General features: G+C 44.0%; 1 protein-coding gene across 1 annotated transcript in view; it reads left to right on the forward strand.

The window, feature by feature from the left end:
* CA10 (carbonic anhydrase 10 (inactive)) overlaps positions 1 to 21,622 on the forward strand; it is a 964,183-nt gene that overhangs the window by 304,342 nt on the left and 638,219 nt on the right. The window contains exon 2 of the mRNA XM_078650807.1: positions 259 to 333. Within this exon, the coding sequence (XP_078506933.1) occupies positions 259 to 333 (75 nt within the window). The remainder of the gene's footprint in view (positions 1 to 258; positions 334 to 21,622) is intronic.

Genomic DNA, 21,622 nt, shown 5'->3' on the forward strand with positions numbered 1-21,622 from the left:
TGCCTCATTCTCCAATAAAACCAGACCTTATCTTAATAGGTGGAATCAAATTATATGTGTTTAAATTGTACAGACAGATTTTTAGAAGCTTTGGAGAAAGTCTTATTGAATAATTTTGACTTAGTTCATTGCAAGCTCTCTTTAAGATCAAATAGTCTGAACATGTCAAAACTTGCAAAAGACACTGAACTATTTAATCAGTGTATACATTACATGATTGTTCCAAATTACTGATTTTATACATCTTTTGTCTTCTAGCTCAGCATAATTCACCAAAAATCCATGAAGGTTGGTGGGCATATAAAGAGGTGGTGCCAGGAAGCTTTGTTCCAGGTGAGACCAGCTCATTTTATGTTTATTGTTTGATGGCAGAAGAGTATTCATGTTTGATTTCTGTGTGTCATATGGAACCCATATAATCATGTCTAACATTAGTATTCTTGCTTATATGCATCTACATTTAGAGCCATTGAAACGCCAGCGGTAATGTTAAGCCCGGTGCATATCCAGTTTGACCACATAGTAACACTAGGGTCTTGTAGGAGGTGTAGTAGGTAAAATTTTAAACCAACAAATTCTACCACGATCTCGTTTTGTTTCTTAAAATAGGTTACTATGGGTAGTGCTTAATTTGAGCTGGTAATTGCCGGTGGAGGCCACCGGCACTTATTTTTGAGGAACAGCACTTATCTTTTCGCATCATATATTTTCTCTGTGCAAGAGAGGGGGAAATACACAGATCCGACAGATGTAAGAAGAAAAAAACGGCAATATCGTCACAAAGAGAGACGGCAGAAACCTACAAGTGTAAGATAAAGGGTCAGGAGTTGGCTGATAGTGGATTAAAGGCTGCGGCCCTTGGTATTAATTGCGCCGATGTTTATTTGCAGTGGGTGCAGGCTTTTAAGTAGAGTTTCGACATCACTGCCCGTTTCTTTCACAAAATAAGTACTGACTATGGGGCATCAGTGCATTTGCTTCAGGCACTGAAACCAGGCTGCCATACAGGAAATGGTTTTAAAAAAAACAAAATTCTTACAAAAGAACTCTCTGTTTTAAATAGTTTCTAGTCACTTGCAGCTGATGTCCAGAGTTTAAGAAATGCTGTTGAAAGCAAATGTCATGTTCCTGTATTCCAATTTGGGCTCCTCTCCTACACAAACAATTCTCACTCCCAGCTAATTGTCCACATCAGTGAGGTGCCTGAAACTCTATGGAATTCTGATCCTAAAAAAGGATCATATGAAATTGTCATTTCTTAGGGGGCTGCTATGACAATAATACCTTGATAGTTCATTACGTGGACTGCTCCGAGATAGCTACTGTCGTGATGTCACTGCCTGACCTCTGTCTGCAACAGGGCAGGCAGGAAGGGAAGGGGCGGAGGAAGAGAAAGGAAGTAGGAGGGAGAAGTTAGTTAGGAGGTAGGCACGCAAGAATAAAGACGTGTTCACCTTACCTCCTCGGCTCCCGTGTTTTCATTAGGGTGAAGAGTGACAGCTACGTCCCGTCCTTTCCAAACAAACATTAGATTTGTAATCAGTGGCCGCCTTTATGATATGATAGCAGGTATATGGAGTGTCTTACATGCCCTTACTTGGCTGACCATGAGTGTGATGGTACCTAATTAAAATTCACAACAGGTAGCCAAAGAAGTGGCTGCAGTTAGCTTACTGCCTTTGTATCTGGTTCTAAGAAAGGCAGTTTAAGCCAATAATTTTTGTTTGGCAAATACTTATATTTTTCAATAATCAGTGCAACGCGGAAATGATGATGTGTGTAGTTATTTCTTAGTCATGCATAAAAAAAGTTGCTCTTAAAAATGCAGTTTCTCTTACAGAACAGTTGCTGGCGCTTTCACTAAGAACACTGCTGTATGTGTTCCATGCTTTCATTTCAACTTGTAAGCGTGAAAAGGCTTACTTCTTTTAAATCTACAAAATGTGCAGCTGGTCCTGGCTGCTTCAAAGCAGACATATTGTTTAAATGTCTGAAGCAGGTTTTTTGAGATTTCAACACAGAGGCCCAGGCTAGTGTCGGCCACTGTTTTTCAACCCATTTCCAACGTTTTAGTCCCACATGTAAGTGTTGATCACATCACAGCGGCCTACGTTGGTAATTATTCTTGTACGTCACTTGCACAATTTATGCACACAAAAGGAGGCCATCACTGGAAAGGCAAATGCGCAACTTAGTGTCAGAATGATTACCATCAGGGCCGTGTTAGCTAATCTGTCACTCTGGTATTTTCTTGGTAGCTGTAGGCTAGGATCTGTTTTAAAATTAGGATGGGCTGCTGTGACCAAACCATGACATATGGGCAGTTTTAGTGACAGCCTCCTTCAGTGTGGATCTATGTAAACATTTCTGCCATGACTGATTTTGGTTTTCATTGCAGCCTTGGTTACCCTGTTTTAGGGAAAACAGCATGTGCAGTGAGAACTGATAGGTAGGTGTCCACTGTTCAGCAGTCAAAAATTCCGATCTATAAAATACAAACTATTATTCAACTACCCAGTTTCTTGCTCCACCTGGGTCTGCTGCCAACAGAATGGGGAGAGCAGATCAATATTTTAAAGAACTATATTGTAGCATTAGATGGGAAGAGTTTCAGTCCAGAAAGGAAGACAGCAATGCTAATAACTGCCTTGAGAAAAGAAGGCCAACACATTTTAAAGTACTTAACTGTATCTATGAATTCTTAAATCCGTAGTCGAATACCTTTGCCTCAACATCTCTAGTAATCACCTCCCTGTTTGCAACCTTCATACTCTCTACCACCCTCCTGGTAATAACTTACTCTTCATCGAACAACTAAGGGAAATTATCTCCTCCAATGACGACCACTCAGCATCCCAAATCTACCACGTTGACTTCAACCTTCACTGGTCTAAACCAAATGACCAAGCGGTGATCTGTCTTAATGCCTCCCAATCTGATCTGGACCTTACCCAATTCTGTGACCGGCCAACTCACAACACAGGAGAAATTCTGGACCTCATTATTTCAAAAGGGAATACCATCACATTGGAGGACATTACTCCTTGTGATTGGCCCGACCACTACAGCATCTTCTTTATCAATAGGAAGGTGATAAGGAAAAGGGTACAACCTAAGAAAAAAACAGTAGGAAAGGGACCTCAGGACTATTAGCACGGACTGCCTAGCTATCGAATGTAAAAATCGCTTGTCTTCCCAAGATTTGACTGATGTACACGATCTCATGGACATCTATAACTATACTATCTCTGCTATCATGGATTCAATAGCACATCTACAACAAAAAAATGCTGCCTCCAAAATCTCCAAACCCTGGTTCAACAACAACCTAAACTCTGATCGCCCCAACTTAAGGACAGCTGAACATCTATGGAGATCAAAACCTTCTGTGTACTATCTAAAAGTCCTTAGATCGGTTAGGAGCTCCTACAATAAAAAAAATCAAGACAACTAAGGCTGATTATTTCAGAGCCCAACTTAGACAAGCCTCATATCACCCCAAAAAACTTTTGGAAATTGTCAAACAGCAATTTGCAACAGCACCCAATCACCTCCACTCAGCAGACATTTCACCTTCTTGCACCAATCTGGCTATCTCCTTTATGGAGAAAACTAAACACCTCAGTCTAGACCTTGAAGACAAGAGGGCCCTTCTTACTTCATTTGAGAGTACAGCTCAACCTGTCCTCTCTGCGAGTCTAAAGCCTCACAGTTTTAGCACTAAGGACAAGGCCACGTGGGGCTCCTTCTCTCCCCTCAGTGAAAACGACATCTACAAAACCCTTCTTAGCATTAACCCTTCTAATCACTTCAGCGACCCACTGCCACTGTCTGTCTTCAAAGAAATCAAGGAGGCAGTCATCCTGCTCTGGACAAAGATTGTCAATGCCTCCTTATCTCAAAGCAAGATCCCCGAATGTCTAAAAGCAGCTCAGGTGTCACCCATTCTAAAAAAAACTGATGTGGACAGATCTGATCTCAACAACTCCCGTCCCATCTCCAACATCCCTACTGTGGCTAGGCTCCTAGAAAAATACCTTCAATCTCAACTCTGCTCGCACATTGAGACTTTCAATCTCTTGGATCAACACCAATCTGGCATTAGGAGTGGTCACAATACTGAATCGGCGCTATTTCACATTACGGATGACATCTTAAAAATGTTAGACTATAATGAATCCTGCCTCCTAATCCTCCTTTATCTTTCCTCTGCATTCGACACGGTCAATCACGATAACCTCTTAGCCATTCTGGAACACAGGATGGGCCTTTCTGTTCTGGTATTGCAATGGTTCTCTTCCTTCCTCCACAGTAGATCCCAAAGATTTAAGGTGAATCATACATTATCCCAACGTCTACAGTCTCCATGGGGGTCCAGCAGGATCTGCTCTTACTTCCATACTCTTTAATATTTACCTGGAACCGCTAGTGAACGTTCTATCATCAATGAACATTCTTTTCCATATGTATTTGGATGAAACGCAACTTTATCTGAAAATCAATTCCTCTGAAGACTTCATCTCACTCAATTCCTCCTTGGCGATTACTCAAAACTGGCTAACCGAAAACCACCTCCTGCTCAACACCGCCAACACAGAATTCCTTCTCATATCCCCTCCTAAGAACACCCCGAAGATTGACCTCTGGATGAAACACCTCTCTACCTTTTACTGCTCTCTGCTTATCATCGACTCAGCATGAAGAAAAATATTAGCAAGATGTGTAAGGGGGCGAACCCCCAAATGAGGATTCTTAGAAACCTAAAACCATTCCTGCCTCAATAGAACTTCAAACAGGTGGTACAAGCGATTGTCCAACCGAGGCTAGACTAATTCAAGTTCAAGTTCCAAAATTTGTATAGCGCACTACTCACCCAGAGGGTCTCATGGCGCTTGAGGATGGGTGGTGATTTACTTATCGAAAATCCAGGTTTTTTGTTGCTTTCTGAAAGAGAGGTGGTTCTGAGTGAGGCGGAGATGGGTGGGGAGAGAATTCCAGGTTTTAGCCGCTAAGTAGGAGAAAGATCTTCCCCCCATGGTGGATCTGTGGATGCGCGGAATTGCGGCGAGGGCTTGATTGGACGATCGTAGTTGGCGGGAGGGGGTGTAGAAGGATAGACGCGTGTTGAGGCATTCGGGTCATAGGTCGTATAGGGCTTTGTGTGCGTGGGTGAGGAGACGGAATGTTATTCTCTTGCTGACAGGGAGCCAGTGGAGGTCTTTCAGGTGGTCGGAAATGTGAGCTTGCCGGGGGATGTCTAAAATGAGTCTGGCAGAGGTGTTTTGGATGCGTTGAAGTTTTTTCTGTAGTTTGGCTGTGGTTCCGGCGTAAAGGGTGTTGCCGTAATCCAAACAGCTTGTGACCAGCGCGTGGGTGACTGTCTTTCTAGTTTCGGTGGGAATCCAACGGAAGTTTTTTTGAGCATTCGTAGGATGTTGAAGCAGGATGATGAGACAGCGTTGACCTGTCTGGCCATCGAGAGGGAGGAGTCCAGGATGAAGCCCAGGTTGCGTGCGTGGTCCGTAGGTGTGGGTGCGGTTCCGAGGGTCGGTGGCCACCATGAGTCGTCCCAGGCAGAGGGGGACGATCCTAAGATGAGGACCTCTGTTTTGTCTGAGTTTAGTTTTAAGCGGCTGTTCTTCATCCACTGGGCTACTTCTTTCATTCCTTTGTGTAAGTTGGTTTTGGCGGTGTATGGGTCTTTGGTGAGGGAGAGGATTAGCTGGGTGTCGTCTGCGTAGGAGATGATGTTGAGGTTGTGTTGGCGCGCGATGGATGCGAGGGCACTCATGTATACGTTGAAGAGGGTGGGGCTGAGTGATGATCCTTGTGGTACGCCGCAGATTACTTCGGTGGCCTCTGATTTGAAAGGGGGGAGGCGGACCCTCTGGGTTCTTCCGGTAAGGAATGATATGATCCAGTCCAATGTCTTTCCTTGCACACCGATGTTGCTGAGGCGTTGTATGAGGGTGCTATGACAGACTGTGTCGAAGGCTGCGGAGAGGTCAAGTAAGATGAGAGCAACTGTTTCTCCGTTGTCCAGTAGTGTTCGGATGTCGTCTGTAGCTGCGATGAGGGCGGTTTTGGTGCTGTGTTTGGCTCGGAAGCCTGATTGAGAGGGGTCGAGGGATTTGTTGGATTCGAGGAAGGTGGCGAGTTGACTGTTGACGGATTTCTCGATGACTTTGGCGGGGAAAGGGAGGAGCGAGATGGGGCGATAGTTCTTAAGTTCGGTTGGGTCAACCGTGGGTTTCTTCAGAAGGGCGCTGAGTTCGGCATGTTTCCAGTTTTCCGGGAAGGTGGCGCAGTTGAGGGAGCAGTTGATGACGTCTCCGAGATGGGGTGCAATGATGGAGTCTGCTTTGTTGAAGATGTGGTGGGGACAAGGGTCGGTTGGCGATCCTGAGTGGATGGAATTCATCAGGCGGATGGTGTCTTCAGTGGTGATTGGGTTCCAGGCGTCTAGGTTGTTAGAGGGGAGTTTTGGTTCGGAGGTGGGCGGAGTGGGTTGGTCTTCGGATTGGTTTTGAAAGCTGTTATGTATTTCGGCGATTTTGTTGTGGAAGAAAGATGATAGGGAGTCGCAGAGGTCTTGGGAGGGGGTGATGTCGTTAGCGCCTGCGGAGGGGTTAGTGAATTCTTTGACGATGTTGAATAGTTCCTTGCTGTTTTGGGCGTTGTTGTCAAGTTGATCCTTAAATGCTGATTTCTTGGTGGATCGGATGAGTTGGTGGTGTTTGCGGGTGGCGTTCTTGAAGGAGGTCAGGTTGTCAGTGGTAGGGTTTTTTCTCCAGGTTTTCTCGAGAGTCCGACAGAGCTTCTTGGATTTCTTGAGGTCCTCGTTGAACCAGGGGGCTTTTTTGTTACCTTGCTTGATTTGATGGTTTTTCAAGGGTGCTAGTTCGTCTGCGCTGTGTGTGATCCATTGTGTGAGGTTGGTGGCTGCTTGGTTAGGGTCCAAAGAATTGGCAGGGGGGTTTTGTTGAAGCGACGAGAAGAGCTGGTCGGTGGTGATTTTGTTCCAGTTTCTTCGGGGAATTGGTTTTGGGGCGTTATGGGTCGTGAATTTTTTGTGGTGGAAGTGAATGCAGCTGTGGTCCGTCCAATGGAGAGCTGTGGTGTGGTCGAAGAAGATGTACTTGCTGGAGGTGAAGATGGGGTCAAGCGTATGTCCGGCTGAGTGGGTGGGGGTGTCTACGAGTTGTTTGAGTCCAAGATTGGCCAGGTTGTCCAGAAGGGTGGTGGTGTTGTTGTCGTTTTTCTTGTCCAGGTGGAAGTTGAGGTCTCCCAGTAGAATGTAGTTCTCGGATGGGAGGGCATGTGGGCTGATGAAGTTTGCGATGTCTTCGCTGAATTGTGAGCGTGGTCCTGGGGGTTTGTAGATGAGGGAGCCTCTGAGTGTGGTTTTGGGGTCGGTGTGAATCTGGAAGTGAAGGTGTTCGGCGGTAGTGAGGTTATCATCGGAGCTGGTCGTGATGCGGATGGTGTTCTTATGGACGATGGCGATGCCTCCTCCTGTTTGGTTGATGCGGTCCTTTCGGATGATCTTGTAGGTGTCTGGGATGGCTATGGCGATGTCGGGGGCTGATGAGGCGTTCATCCATGTTTCTGTAAGGAAGGCGACGTCCGGCGATGTAGAGTCGAGTAGGTTCCAGAGTTCGAAGGAGTGTCTGTGGACTGAGCGGGTGTTGAGCAGTACGCACTTTAGGTGGTTGGAGTCCGAGCTCTGTTTGGAGTTTGTGGATTTGGTGTGGCTTCTGATGCAGTCGAATTTGCAGGGGTGGCAGGTGAAAGGTCCATGGGTGTGTCCTGGAGCGGCTTGGTAGCAGTTTGGGAGTGGGCTGGGGTTAAGGGCTAACAGCGTTGCGGCGTCGTATATTATGCGGGTGGTATGGGATTTGCATGGACCAGGGGGTCTGGCGCTGGATGCGGTCCAGGTGTGGACGGGCATAGACGGGCTTACCTTTGGCGCACCTTCGGCGCGCATGGGGCGCACCCGCTGCGCGTGACCGCTACGCGTAGAGGCATCTGTCATATGTGGATGGTGTGTGGGGAGGGGCGAGGGCGGAGCAGCTGGGAGGCGGGGGCAAAGCCGGGCAGGTAGGCACAATAACAAACAACAAAACAAAATGGATGGCTGCGAGCCAAAAGCGAAAGAGGAATGGGGCACAAGCACTCAAAACGCGAACAAATAGGCAATGGCACCGGCACAATCAGGCGCAATACAAATAATTAGGCAAGGCAGCACAATGATATACAGTCCAATGATGTACAAAGCGCACTTTCGCACTATAGCGCTATTCTACTAAACTAATGTGCAGTCAGGCACTACTGGTTGCGTGATCAATGCGAGTTTGCAGTTAATTAATATAGCAGTCTTTTTGCCGTCTGGCGCTACGATACCTATCAGGGAGCTGGGAGCTGGGAGCAGCGTGAGGAGCGACCACTTCTGATCCGATCAGGATGGTCACAGCGCTACCACGGGGGAGCAGGGCCTGCAGTATCAGTGGGAGGGCGGAGCAGCTGGGAGGCGGGGGCAAAGCCGGGCAGCTAGGCACAATAACAAACAACAAAATAAAATGGATGGCTGCGAGCCAAAAGCGAAAGAGGAATGGGGCACAAGCACTCAAAACGCGAACAAATAGGCAATGGCACCGGCACAATCAGGCGCAATACAAATAATTAGGCAAGGCAGCACAATGATATACAGTCCAATGATGTACAAAGAATACAATGCAAGATTGCTTGTTTGACACACAAAGCCTTCCACTTCAAAACCCCTGGCTACCTGGCCTGAAAACTGGAATTATCATGAAGGGGCAGACCATCTAGAAGTGCAAATTCTCTACTACTCAACCCTCAGACCTTTCACAAAAAGAGAATGAGACTCAGAGCCTTCTCTGGCTCGGCACCAAAGACCTGGAACTCTCTCCCACCGGAAATCTGCAGAAACCCTTAGAAGCTGCCTTCAAACATGAAGTAAAAACAATCCTAATGAACAAGTTCCTGCCTTAAATGGCCATGGTTCGTCTGTTTGCTAAATGTCCTTTGATTTCACCTTTTTTTTTTAGCCTAACAGCTGTAATGTCCATGATTTTCTGTCTTACCTTATTAAGTAATGTTTGTTTGTTAATATCCTTGTACATTCTTAGTAGCTCACTATGTTACCCTCTCGTACCCCCTCTGCATTGTCCCCTTTACTTTGTTCTTCCCTTCCATTACTGTGAAGCACTCTGATACCCTTCAGGGTCTTGTTCACGCTATACAAAACTTTTCTTAAATAACTTCAATCAATAGTGGGTACTTGTAAAGAAGCAAAGACTAGAGATCAGATTTGCAAAAACAATCAATTTTGCAATGACATGACATAAATTGTACATGCAACCACATATATTGAATGTATCATGGAAGAATGTGCAGCATGGTTGAGGGAACTGCCACTAAAGGGCCAACATTGAGAGATGACTGATGAAATAATATAAGTTTGATTGATTGTTCAGGGCTATATTAAAAAAATGCAGGAATGATTATGGGCAGTAAAGAATGGAGGCTATCAAGATTGTGAAGATTATTGAAAAGTCTATGTATTCACAAAGGGCATTTATTACTACTAAAGTTAGACTTTTGGTCTAAGTTTAGACCAAAAGTCTAAGTTTACTAATACTAACGTTAGACTTTTGGTCTAAGTTTAGAACAAAAGTCTAACTTTTGTAGTAGTAAAGTTAGACTTTTGGTCTAAATTAGACTTTCTGTCTAAACTTAGACCAAAAGTCTAACTTTAGTAGTACTAAACTTAGACTTTTGGTCTAAATTTACTTTTGTGAATCAGGCCCCAAGTGAGGGAATGGGTACCATCTTATTTATTTACAGACAGTGGTACACAACTTACCTCTGATGCGAAACATTGTAGAAAGTCGGTTTATAAACCCCAATCTAATGGCATTGTTGAGAGAGCAAATTAATTAGTCAAGGGATTAATCAAATTGACTATATAAAACAAGTTGAATGTTGATAGAGCTGTGTTAGAGGATGTGTAGGCTCACCGTACATGCATGTATGACAGAACATACACCATTTTGTTTGATGTGGAGAAGATAAGGCCAAACTAAACTTGTTTCAGGGTTGATGAAGGGCTTAATTGTGGAGACAACAAAGAGCTTAGCAAATAAGATGTGTGAGAAGAGTGGAGATGAGTGGGTTGATGTAAGTGATTGGGTGAATGTAAAACCGTGAATGATAAGAACAGGTTGTTCAAAATTCAAAAGTCCTTTTTGGGTGGTTGCAGTCAAAGGGTAATTTGCTATACTGTTAAATGGGTAGAGGTGAACTGGAGACTGGTTGCCTTGCATCAAGCTTCAGAGTTTTGTAAGGACGAAAGAGCCATGGATGAAGACAGATGCATTAGCACAATGCTGATGAGTGATGTGGAAGGATTGGAAGGGTTAAGGAGGGAGTATGAGTCAGGTTGAGCCGGGGATGCAGAAGCTGCACACCTTGCTTCACATGAAGCAAGGCAAGAAAGAGCAGCAAGGGCTAATCCATGAATAATTAGGACAGTGGCAATGCAGTTATCTGATTATGGGGCTGATGTAGAGTTTGGTGGAGAGGGTACTCCTATGCAAATGTGAAAAAGTACCCTCTCCCCGAAATTAATTGTCTGCCCTCTTGATTTAGAGATGAAAGGACTCTAAGTATGTTAGCAACAGAGATGACTCTGTCTACATCACTGACATACTCCTCTGTCAGTGCCATCAATTAAGTGCTGCCAGAGGATTGGCCATTTGGCCTCCTGCCCAATTTAGGTGCGCAGTTAAATGCCCATTTTTCACGATCTTTCACCGCCAGGTGTAATCTGACCGGAAAAGATACTGAAAACTGCAATATGACCCTCACACCAAGGGAGACAGATTCCATGGTGTATAGGTCATCAGTTTTTTTATTTTCCAAAACAAAATCTCGCTTTAGGATTTTGTTTTTGTAAATAAGAACACAATAAAAGTTTGACGGACAGTACCATCATGTTTACAGAGTTGTCAGTCAAACATTTAATACATTGACAGGAACCTGTGTGGCAGTGGTACCTGCCAATATTAAGAGTTGTCCACAGTCCGGCAGGCATTATACTCTTTCACCCGGATGTAGTAAAATTACCAAACTCCCACTTTAAATCTTGCTCAATGTCTGCACAGGTCTTTTTGTGATAGTACCTCTTTAATGGGGAAGCACCAAGATGTCAGTTATGTCATCTAAATCTATTGTAGTGTCAGGTATATACAATGTAAATGAAATGTTTATGTCATTTATACTCATGGAGTAGTCTACCAAGAGAATGTAATGGTTCATTAGTAATACTGTTTTGATGGTTAGTCATCAAGTGATTGAGATACGTATTTTAAACTCATGCTATAACTTTAACATTTTATTTGTGTATAAAACAGTACTATTGATCTTTCATAATGTTGTTATATAATCAATTTTTGTTTGTAAGGGGAAAAGGGGGTATGTTGTACTCTCAGTGATGTAGAATGTAATTGGTAAAGGCATGCTTTGCAACGGGATGCGTTATAACGTCATACAACCACAAGGGATGGCATAACTCTCTACACATATAGCAGCAGCCCTTGTGATCTAGGTAGCCTCACCATGGCAACCAATGGAATGCGTGATGACATACACGTTCCAAATACATTCTGTATCACTGAGACTACAACATACCCCCTTTTTGCCCTTACTAACAAAAATTGATTATATCACAGCATTATGAAAGAACAAGGTTGTATGAAGTTATAACGCATTCCGTTGCAACGCATGGCTTTACTAAACATGCTTTACAACGCGAATGCCATTGCCACGCATAACCTTTACCACGAAAATACCTTTACCATGCATACCTTTACAACGATTTTTGTTGTAAAACCGTGCATGATATTGGCATATTCATGGTAAAGGCTCCAATCCCCTGCCCCAAATCTGTGCATGGACTCAGCTGTGTTTAAAAAATCTATGTTCTTCACTAGATGGCACAAGCTGCATTTATATGCAGTTTACTTTCTTGAATGTTCTTTTTTAATTAATTTTTCAACATCGCGATGGGAGAGAAGTGCATTTTTTTTGGGGGGGGAAAGCCCCCAACCCCCCCCCCCCCTTTCAACCGGCCTTTTTTTTTTGTGGTGGGGGAGACCCTTCAAGCCCCTTTTTTATTTTTTCCTTTAGCACACCTGCCTTTACTACGTATCGCGTAGTAAAGGTATGCGTGATAAAGGCTGTTCGTGGTAACCACGCATGCGTAGTAATGCATGCGTCGTTATGGTAATGCGTGGAAACGGCCGCGTTGTAGTGGCCGTTTCCCATCCCTTGTAAGTTGGGTTATGAAAGACCTTAAAGGTAATACTCGGCAGTGCCATTTTCTACAATATCTTATCTAGCAGGCTTTCTTCATGCAATTTCTTGCCACATTAAAGGAAATATTTTAGAATGTTACAAAAGAACCTTTGCACTTTCCATAGCACCTGAATGTGTGCTGGAATTTACACTGAATATTTGTTGCTCTGGCCCCCTTATAACTATATGCTGCATAGCTAGATAAAACGTGTGATAAATATTTAAGGCCATTCTTATTGAATACGTTGTGAATATGAGTGCATGGCGTGCTTAAAATTGGTCACTTACGCTTAATTCCCACATATGTGCATGCTAAGATACTGAATGTAATTACCTGTTATAAGAAAGAAAACTGTAATTCATATGTACTCCTCAGAAGATCCTAGCAAGCGTGAAGATGCAATAAAGAGCAGACATTAATAGTATTTCAAAATTTCATTTTATCTTACACATACAATAGCATTAACGTGCGCTTTCCAGGAGTGTTCATTTGGTATTTTATTTGAAGCCCTTGCTTGTTGTAGGTTTATTAATTGTATCAGTGCTCTTAGAGGCACAGTCACTTCTCTCTGGCTCCACTGGTCTATTTTGACTCTGGGTTTCCATCATACACTCTGAAGTCTGCAAATTAATGCTCAAAACCAAATGTGCCATATTGCTTCCTCATTTCAACGCAACAAAATGCCTTATTGTTGTTGACTCACAGTTTACATTTTCTCCTGTAATTAAGCCATGATTAAAGCATATGTTATAATGAAAAAAAAACATTTGATAGTGAGGAAACAGGATGTGTCCACCAGGCCGCCGGTGTTGTGATTTATTAATGTAATTTTCATTCTGGTATATTCATTGCATGATTGCAATGACTAGTTGCGAGATGCTGAGCTATTGATGCTGTGAATGTTTTGTTATGTTTAAAATTGGCTTTCTTAACAGATCTGAGGGGCATTGGAAATCAAGAGGATTCTTCAAATCAGCCCTCAGAAGTTACCACCACAAAGACACAGACTAACAAGTGCACAGCTCTTGCAGATCGCATTGACACTAGCACTAACAGCTGCAAAGAAATCTTCTCCAGCATAAAAGATTTCATCGCACCTCCTGCAGCCTCAAGCAACATCACCTCATCACAAAACATTTACAACAAGCTCTTAGAATTCTTTTGTGACAGAAATAGCTACATACACTGCAACTTTGACCATCAACTGAACCTCATCACAATCGCAACTCAACTTCCCATCACAGCTGAGGAATGAACCCTGACCTTGTGGTCTGCCATCACCACCGGTGAAATTGATGTTACAATGAAGACCATCCACTCAGGGGCCCCATTTGATTCTTGCCCCCACCACAACTTCATCAAAGGACTCTTATTGATCAGCGAAGCACTAACACCTATCCTCAAAGCCTCCATTGATTCATTCCGGGACACCTTGAAACATGCCATCATCTCATGCCCCCAGTCAAGAAACCATCTGCTGACCTAGACATGCTTTCAAACTACAGACCCATCCCCCTCCTACCATCCACAGAAAAGGTCTCAGAGAAATTCAGCAACCAACTACTCACTGACCACCTCAGTAGCCTCCAGCTCCGCGATGCCACACATTCCCCATTTGGGCCCAACCACAGCACAGAAACAGCAATCATCACCACCACAGATGACATCCACATGATCCTTGACAGAGAAGACAGAGAAGACCCAGCAGCCCTCATTCTCCTGAACCTCTCTGCAGCATCCGAGACAGTCTCACACTCCATCCTCATCAGGTGTCTACACAAGATTGTATTCCAAGAACCTGCTCTTCGCTGGATCTGTTCCTTCTTAACTGATAGAACACAAGCTGTCAGCCTTCACCTTGCTCCTAGGAAGCCCACAAACTCATCTATGGATTACCCCAAGGTGCATGGCTCAGTCCTACCCTCTTTAACGCATATATGATTCCTCTGACCAATGCCATTCGCGTACATGATATCAACATCCTCTCCTATGCTGATGATGCATAACTCATACTTTCCCTCTAAGACAGGACCCACAACACAAGAAATAAGTTGGCTGCCTGCATGACCGAAGTCACTAATTGAAAGAAAGCCAACTATCTCAAGCTCAACACGACAAGACATAAGTTTTGATCCTTGGCAAGAACTCCCCACAGGATTTCCACTGGTGGCCTGCTGAACTATGACACACACCCAGCACCCATGCCGTGAATCTCGGAATAATCATCAACAGCAAACTGGATATAAACGCACAAGTCAGTGCTGTCACTGTATCCTGCATCCACACGTTTGGCTACAGGAACAACCTCTATGCTGAGATCACGTAGCAACTCACTTGAAATACAAACCATCCAGAACTTAGCAACCTGACTCATCCTCAACCTCCCTCACTGAATTCACATCACAACACACCTCAGGGAGATCCACTTGCTCCCAATACACAAATATGCTCATTTCAAACTCCTCACACACATTCAAGACACTACACAACTTAGACCCCACCTACCTGAACAGTCACATCTATTATGTAATGTAAATTTGTAGAGCATGGCTATTCATCTGTGAGGGTATCCAGGTGCTGAGTAGGGCAGACCTGAGGGAGGAGGCAAGATCATACCTGTTTCCTCAGGAAGAGCCATGTCTTGAGGTTCCTTCTGAAGTACATGAGGAGGGGAATGTTCTGAGGTGTTGTGAGAGGTCATTCCAGGTCTTGGCTGCAAGGTAGGAGAAAGAGCGTCCTCTGCTTCTGGTCTTCCGATGCAAGGGAGGTGTGCTCTTGCATAGAGTGCAGATCAAAGGTGTCCGGTGAGTTGGTAGAAGCTGAGGCAATGGTTTAGGTAAGGTTGGTTGGTGTTGTGGAGCACTTTGTAAGCATTAATGAGTAGCTTGAACTTACATCTTTCCTGGAGTGGAAGGCAGTGGAGATAGTTGAGGTGTGTAGAGATGTGGATATTTTGAGGGATGTTCAGGATGAGTCTGGCAGCAGCATTCTTGGTGGTTTAGAGTCGGCGTAAGACATGGGCTGGGTTCTGATGTAGAGAGCACTTCCATAATCATGTCTACTTGTGATAAGAGCCTGAGTGACCGTTTGTATTGTGTTCAGTGGATTCCACTCCGCAAAGGAGTTTCTTGGGTTTTAAGGTATAGGAGGGAAGTCTAACTCGTTGAGTTCTGTCCATGAGGAAGGACGATATCCATTTGAGGGCAGGTCTGCAGATACCCAAATGCTGAAGCTTTCTGAAGAGTGTTTTGTGGGAGATCCTATCAAGGCTGTGGATGAGTGTGAACATTTCTCATCAGTGGTTGATACTTCTGATGTCATTGGTGGCCGCAGTGAGGGCTGTTTCTGTGATGTGGTTGGTGCAAAAACCTGATTGAGTACTGTCTAGGAGTTGATGGAGTTCTAGGTGGCCTACGAGTTGGGTATTTTCCATGCCTTTAGCTGGAAAAGGCAGAAGCGAGAGGGGTATGTAGGTGCTGAGGGTGTTGGGGTGCCCTGTTGGTGTCTTCAATAGGACTATAACTTCTGCATTTTTCCAGCAAGACAGGAAAGTGGCAGTTATTATCGAAGTGTTGACGATAGCGGTGAGCATGGGGGAGATGATGGTCCTTCAAAGGTTGAATGTGAAGTGGGGATGGGTCTGAGGTGTCTTCTGGGTGGATGATATTCATCAGGCTGTTGGTTTCTTTACTCGAGAGCGGCTTTCAGTTGCTTAGCTGTTGTTTGGCAATGAAGGAGTTTGTCGGATTGTCAAGGGAGCTCATATCAGTTTCTGTGGGTCAAATGTTTTGTAGATCTTGGTTATCTTCTGTTTGAATAACTTTGAGAGGTAGCTGCAGAGTACTTGGGATTGGGTGACATCATTGATGGCAGCAGCAGGATTGGAGAACTCCTTAATGATGGTGAAAAGTTCTTTGCAGTTGATGTAGCTTGCTTTGAGCCAGAGTTAGGGCTTTTTTCTTTGTATTTCATAGATGTTGGTGATAGAGATTGAGGATGGCTTTGTATGTGCTCTGGCGGTGGTGTTTTTGTCGCGTCTCCATTTTCTCTAATTTTGGATCTCCTCCCACCAACCACACAGAAAGCTCCCTTCTACAAAACTCCTACTCACCCATATCTCACACATACTTAGAACCAAATCAAGAAGACAGGTGTTCTTTTACATCACACCTAAAGCATGGAAAGGTCTCCCTTTCTACATCAGAACCTACTCCTCTCTTGAATTCCACAAGGAGTTAAAGACCTGGCTTTTCAATTAGCCAACCTACCATATGCAGGGCCAGGAACACACACACGCTCAGTGCCAGGGTACCCTTACAAGTGATAGGTCTCTTTACAAATACACATATAACATAATATTGTCATATGGCCGTTAGGGTCATTGTTGACATCGCTAAGTTAGCATGAGCTCTGCTGCCATGATGCATTGATGCTGCTTTTGCGCATGTTACTACATGACTTTATTTGCAAGACTCTGTCTGTGCTTTTCACATGAGAACTGTCTGCTTTCTGCATTCTCTGCTTATTCCTGGAGTTTAATCTGTACACGGAGTACAAGGTCTATAAACAATGCCCCTTGTTATTATGTTCTGGGCAGTCCCTAGCACTTAGACAAAACATGTTACACAGCTGCCGCTGCTAGAAAATCTTGCTTTGATATCATGAGGAAGCATGTGCATTTAACACAGACTTGGAGAGCAACTTTTCCAGGGAGAAGAGCTATGCAGTTCCTATTATGTAAACCTACTATCTAGGCACTAAGGTATGGGGTCTGTTGGCGAAGCCCAGAGATCTTATTTTATATAATACAACTTAACCTATCTAAGGGGAGGGTGGTTAGGCCTTATAGTCCTTTATGCACCTTCTGTATACCAAGATATCCCCGTTTGTAATCTATAGACTTGCTACAATGCTAACTGTTTTAAGGTTATGAGTTTTGCTGCTGGTAGAGGCTAGTATACTGCATTCTAGAGCAGTATACTTAAAATAAACATTGAAAACTATAACAGTGACTCTGCCTATTCATATTGTGAACTAGTACAAGTGAGAGAACAAAAAGGAATGTCTTGTTCCCGTGACTTTTGAGAGAGTCAGGAGTGTTGTGTTCCGGGTTGTCTAATCACTTGTAGCTTCGTGATTATGTAGGAGAACGAATGAGACACTGTAGCTAGTCGGTTTTGAGATTGTGGGTACTGAGGTGGTAGGAAGGCTTAGCCCCTATACACCCAAGTTCAGTTTTCCTGTGCATATTTCTGTGTATGGGCAGAATCCCTGCAACATGGCGCCGCCAACATTTGGTCTGGTTCTTTTCTGTGAGACGCCTGAGTAGTGCTTGTGCTGGTCCACAAAACCCCTCACTTCTGTTTGCGGAGGCGGTTGTGATGGAGTGTCCTCCTATATTGTTATTATAGGTTTTTCAAGCTTGAATGTTAAAAGGTTGTTTTCTTTCTCATTTAACCCGTTGTTGAGAAGACTCTCAAAAGTTGTCATTCTTTTTGGTTTAGTTTTATGGTGGCCATTTTGGCCCCTAACCACGCTCCTCTTACCACCTATTTAAATCTGCATGGGGTGGCTCCCCTTATTTTTGTAGCTGAGGAGAATGCAGCTTACCGCTTGAAGGTTTTTTATTCTTGGGTCACTTTTCCCGCAGTGGATGGAAATGATAATTTCTTTCACAAATAAACTGCCACGGCACTTCTGCAGGATTATCGACCGTATAGAGCTCTTGAAGTTCCACTACCAGGATAACAACATACCATCTGGTTTAATGGCGCCCTACCACACCCTGTGGCTGTGGTCTGTTTGGGACCATTGTCAATTGATGGGGCCACTTGGACCGTTTTGGCTGGGTATACCCCGCATCCAAATGATATGGCCGTTCCAGTCACAGAGCTACGCGCATTGCACACTTCATTAATACGTGTGCATAGAGCTGTTATACAGTTCATGTCACACACCATGCAAGTGGGACCAGCTGGTGTTGCTGCACAACCACCGTGTCCCGGTGGTGTGACCATTAGTCCTGTCATGATTAATTCAGTGATGGGCAAATGGCCACAGAATAAGGATGAATACCCTTATTGGCTTGCTGAAAAATGTGTGAAACTCGAAGCTGTTTTTCCAAATACCACACCAGTGGAGAAACACAGAATTTTGACCATGAGTTTACCTAAGGGCCTTGTGCCCAAGTTAGCTGTTTGTAACACTTGGGGTAGAGTGTTCACTGGAGTTTATTCGATGTGTTTTGGGACTCCCTCCATGACCGTTCTTCCTTCTGTGATCAGGCGTGTTGTGGATGAACACGGAGCCGAGGCGGCTCTAGAATTGGGGATGCCGTTGGTGGGAGTGTTCGATATTGTTTGCTACATGACCCTTGCTAATGTCAAGGGTGATGCTGTAAGCTTGCAAATGGCGCAGCTCTTGGAGGCTTTTGCTGATGCAGACAAACAGCTCGAATTACCAAAGATTATTGCTAACGCTTATAAAACAATAGGGCGCAATAGTCTGGGGGTTAAATCTTTTGCTCAATCTCAAACGCAGAAACAAAATCAGCAGAAAGCCCAAACTGAGAAGGATGGGTGACCGTTCTTTCTTAAAAAAAACTTGAAAAATAAAAAACAGGGGCAGCAACAACAGAAGCAAGGTTTGTGTACTGGCTCACCGACATCTGACACTTCTGAAGGAACTTATGATTTGCGCGATCACACGAAAATTAAGACACCTGACAGATTTCCAGCCCCAGATCAACGCTCTCCTCGTTCTTTAGAGGACACACCAGACTCTCAAGTCGGTGGTGGAGAGTGTCAGGATCGCAGCAAAGGTGCAACCACACATCAGGGACAGGATCAACCTCGGCAGTTTGACATACAAGCCAAACAAGAGGGATTGCCTCGTTTTAGACCCACATAACAAAAGAAAAAATGTACCGCATTAACAGCAAAGTATACCTCAGACGGTGAGAACGCTGCTCCTGGACTGGACATGGATGGTGATGCTGCTCGACAGCGCGGCAGAAGTTACCATACTGCGGGAGGCACTACATCCCTATCTGGAGGTGAGAGCAACATATATGTTCATTACAGTTAAAACAGCAGATACTCAAGTTGCTCCCCAGATAGACTTTTGAAGGTGGTATACAATGCACAATTTTAGTGTTTTTTTCTGGAAAACCTCACTTCTTCCAATGACATTTTGTTGGCGGAGGCAGATTGGCCTCCACCATTTGTTTTGGTCGCCTCTAGAGGGGAGAAAGTGATACTTCTGATTTTTTCACCATACGTCCATGAGGAGGCTAAACAGGCATATGCATCGGAATGGGTGTTTTCCCTGACCCCAGCAGTGTACCGTAATCAAATGGGCTGGGATAGAGATTTACTGGCACACAAGATTCTATTACGGTCTATTCCTCAGGCACAACCGCAGTACCCCCCTCAGACGGGAAGCTTAGATTCCTGTTTGTGACATTCCGATGTAATTGGAATATCAGGGTGTGATTGAATCATGTATTTCACCAATGAATAATCAGCTTTCTTGATATTAAAACCTGACGGTTCACATCGCATCGTGTTGGATTATTGACATTTAAACAGTCACTGTCATACTTTTGCAGTACAAAACACACACAGCTCTGCATTGTTGAACAGTATTGTTCGTAAAAAATAAAAAACAGCACTGGACATATGCAATTGTTTCTACTGTCACAACCTGGCTCCTGAGAGCCGTGACTTGACAGCATTTAGTGCCGTCGGAAATCAAAAAAGATGTACACGTTTACCTATGGGGTATAAGAACAGCCCCCGGGCATTTGCTGCACGTGTTGTGTCTTTGTTACACAGCATAGACCCAGATGCATTCTCGTACATAGATTATATTTATCTAATGGACAACGATTTGGTTCTGCATCTAGTCAGAGTCGACTATGGATACAAATTTAATTTTTTTAAGTCTCACATTGCCAATTATACAGTGCTCTTTTTGGGCTATGAGCTGAATAAGGAAGGTTGGGGATTTGCAACCCACTTTCTGGAGAAATATGCACAATTGCAAACACTGTCCACACTGAAAAAGCTTCAGTCATTGCTAAGATTTTTGAATTTCAGGAGGACATACATTCCTGATTATGCCCAGTGTATCAAGCCACTTTCGCTTTGATACAACCCACATTTACTTCTACCTGCTGGCTTCCGGAACATACCTCAATTCTACATTCTCTACAGTCAGATCTGTTAGAGGCTAACCTCTCTACGAACCTGGTCATACGTATTGTACCAAGGAAAGGGGGTTTCCCATACTTAACGTTCAACAAAGGTGACACAGTATCTATAGCATACAAATCACATTTGTACACAGAGGCAGAAATGCGTTTTTCAAACATTGAAAAGATTTTGACAGTAGTGCAAATAGGGGTTCTAAAGGAACGCTCGCTAGCGCCGCTAGCGCACGGAAAATGCATTCTTATTGGTTTCGCCTATCCCTGCTTTAGAAGCAGTGACCAAGGGTAGTGTACTGAAATCTAAAGCCTTACATCCCTGTTGGATACAATGGGCTACTTCTTTGACATTGGCTGATGTCACTTTTATCTTTGATCCTGCTCTTGAGACACAGGAGTATTTACAGTTTGTACATGTTCATCCTTCTTCATTGTCGTTACTTGTTTTGAATGAATAGAAATGTACCATTTATACAGCTGGCTCGGCTAAACAGTCATCGAATCAAAACATGTTTGTTCAGCTGCTTGTGCTATTGTTACTGGTTCAATTGTAAATGTTGAATTTAATTCTTTCATTGTGCATACCCAGGCACTTGGAGACTTCAAAGCACAATTGGCGGAGCTCCATGCTCTTGTTCTGTCTCTAGAGTTTGCCCACCCCAAAGTGTATACTCTTATTGTGTGCAATTCTTATTACTGTGTCCAGTCTAACAATGACAACTTATTCTTTTGGTCTCAAAATGACTTTAGAGACTCTAAGGATCATGTAATTAAGGAGAAAATGCTATGGGTTTGAGTGGCAGATCTTCAAGAAGCGTCTGCCGCTCACACAGGTTATTTATCCTTTTGGCCATCAGTGTGTGGAAGCACATGCTGTTGGTAATTCTTTGGCTGATGAGGCATCCAAATCTGTGGTAGCCACATGTTCCATTGCAGTAGTTAAAAGGCCCATGACAAAAATGTATATGACATTCTAGCTGCTGTTGCTGCTACAAAGGAGGGAACTGCGTATCCGCAGGGATTCCATTCGA

The sequence above is a fragment of the Lissotriton helveticus genome, chromosome 7, assembly GCF_964261635.1.
Source record: "Lissotriton helveticus chromosome 7, aLisHel1.1, whole genome shotgun sequence".
NCBI classification, from domain to species: domain Eukaryota; kingdom Metazoa; phylum Chordata; class Amphibia; order Caudata; family Salamandridae; genus Lissotriton; species Lissotriton helveticus.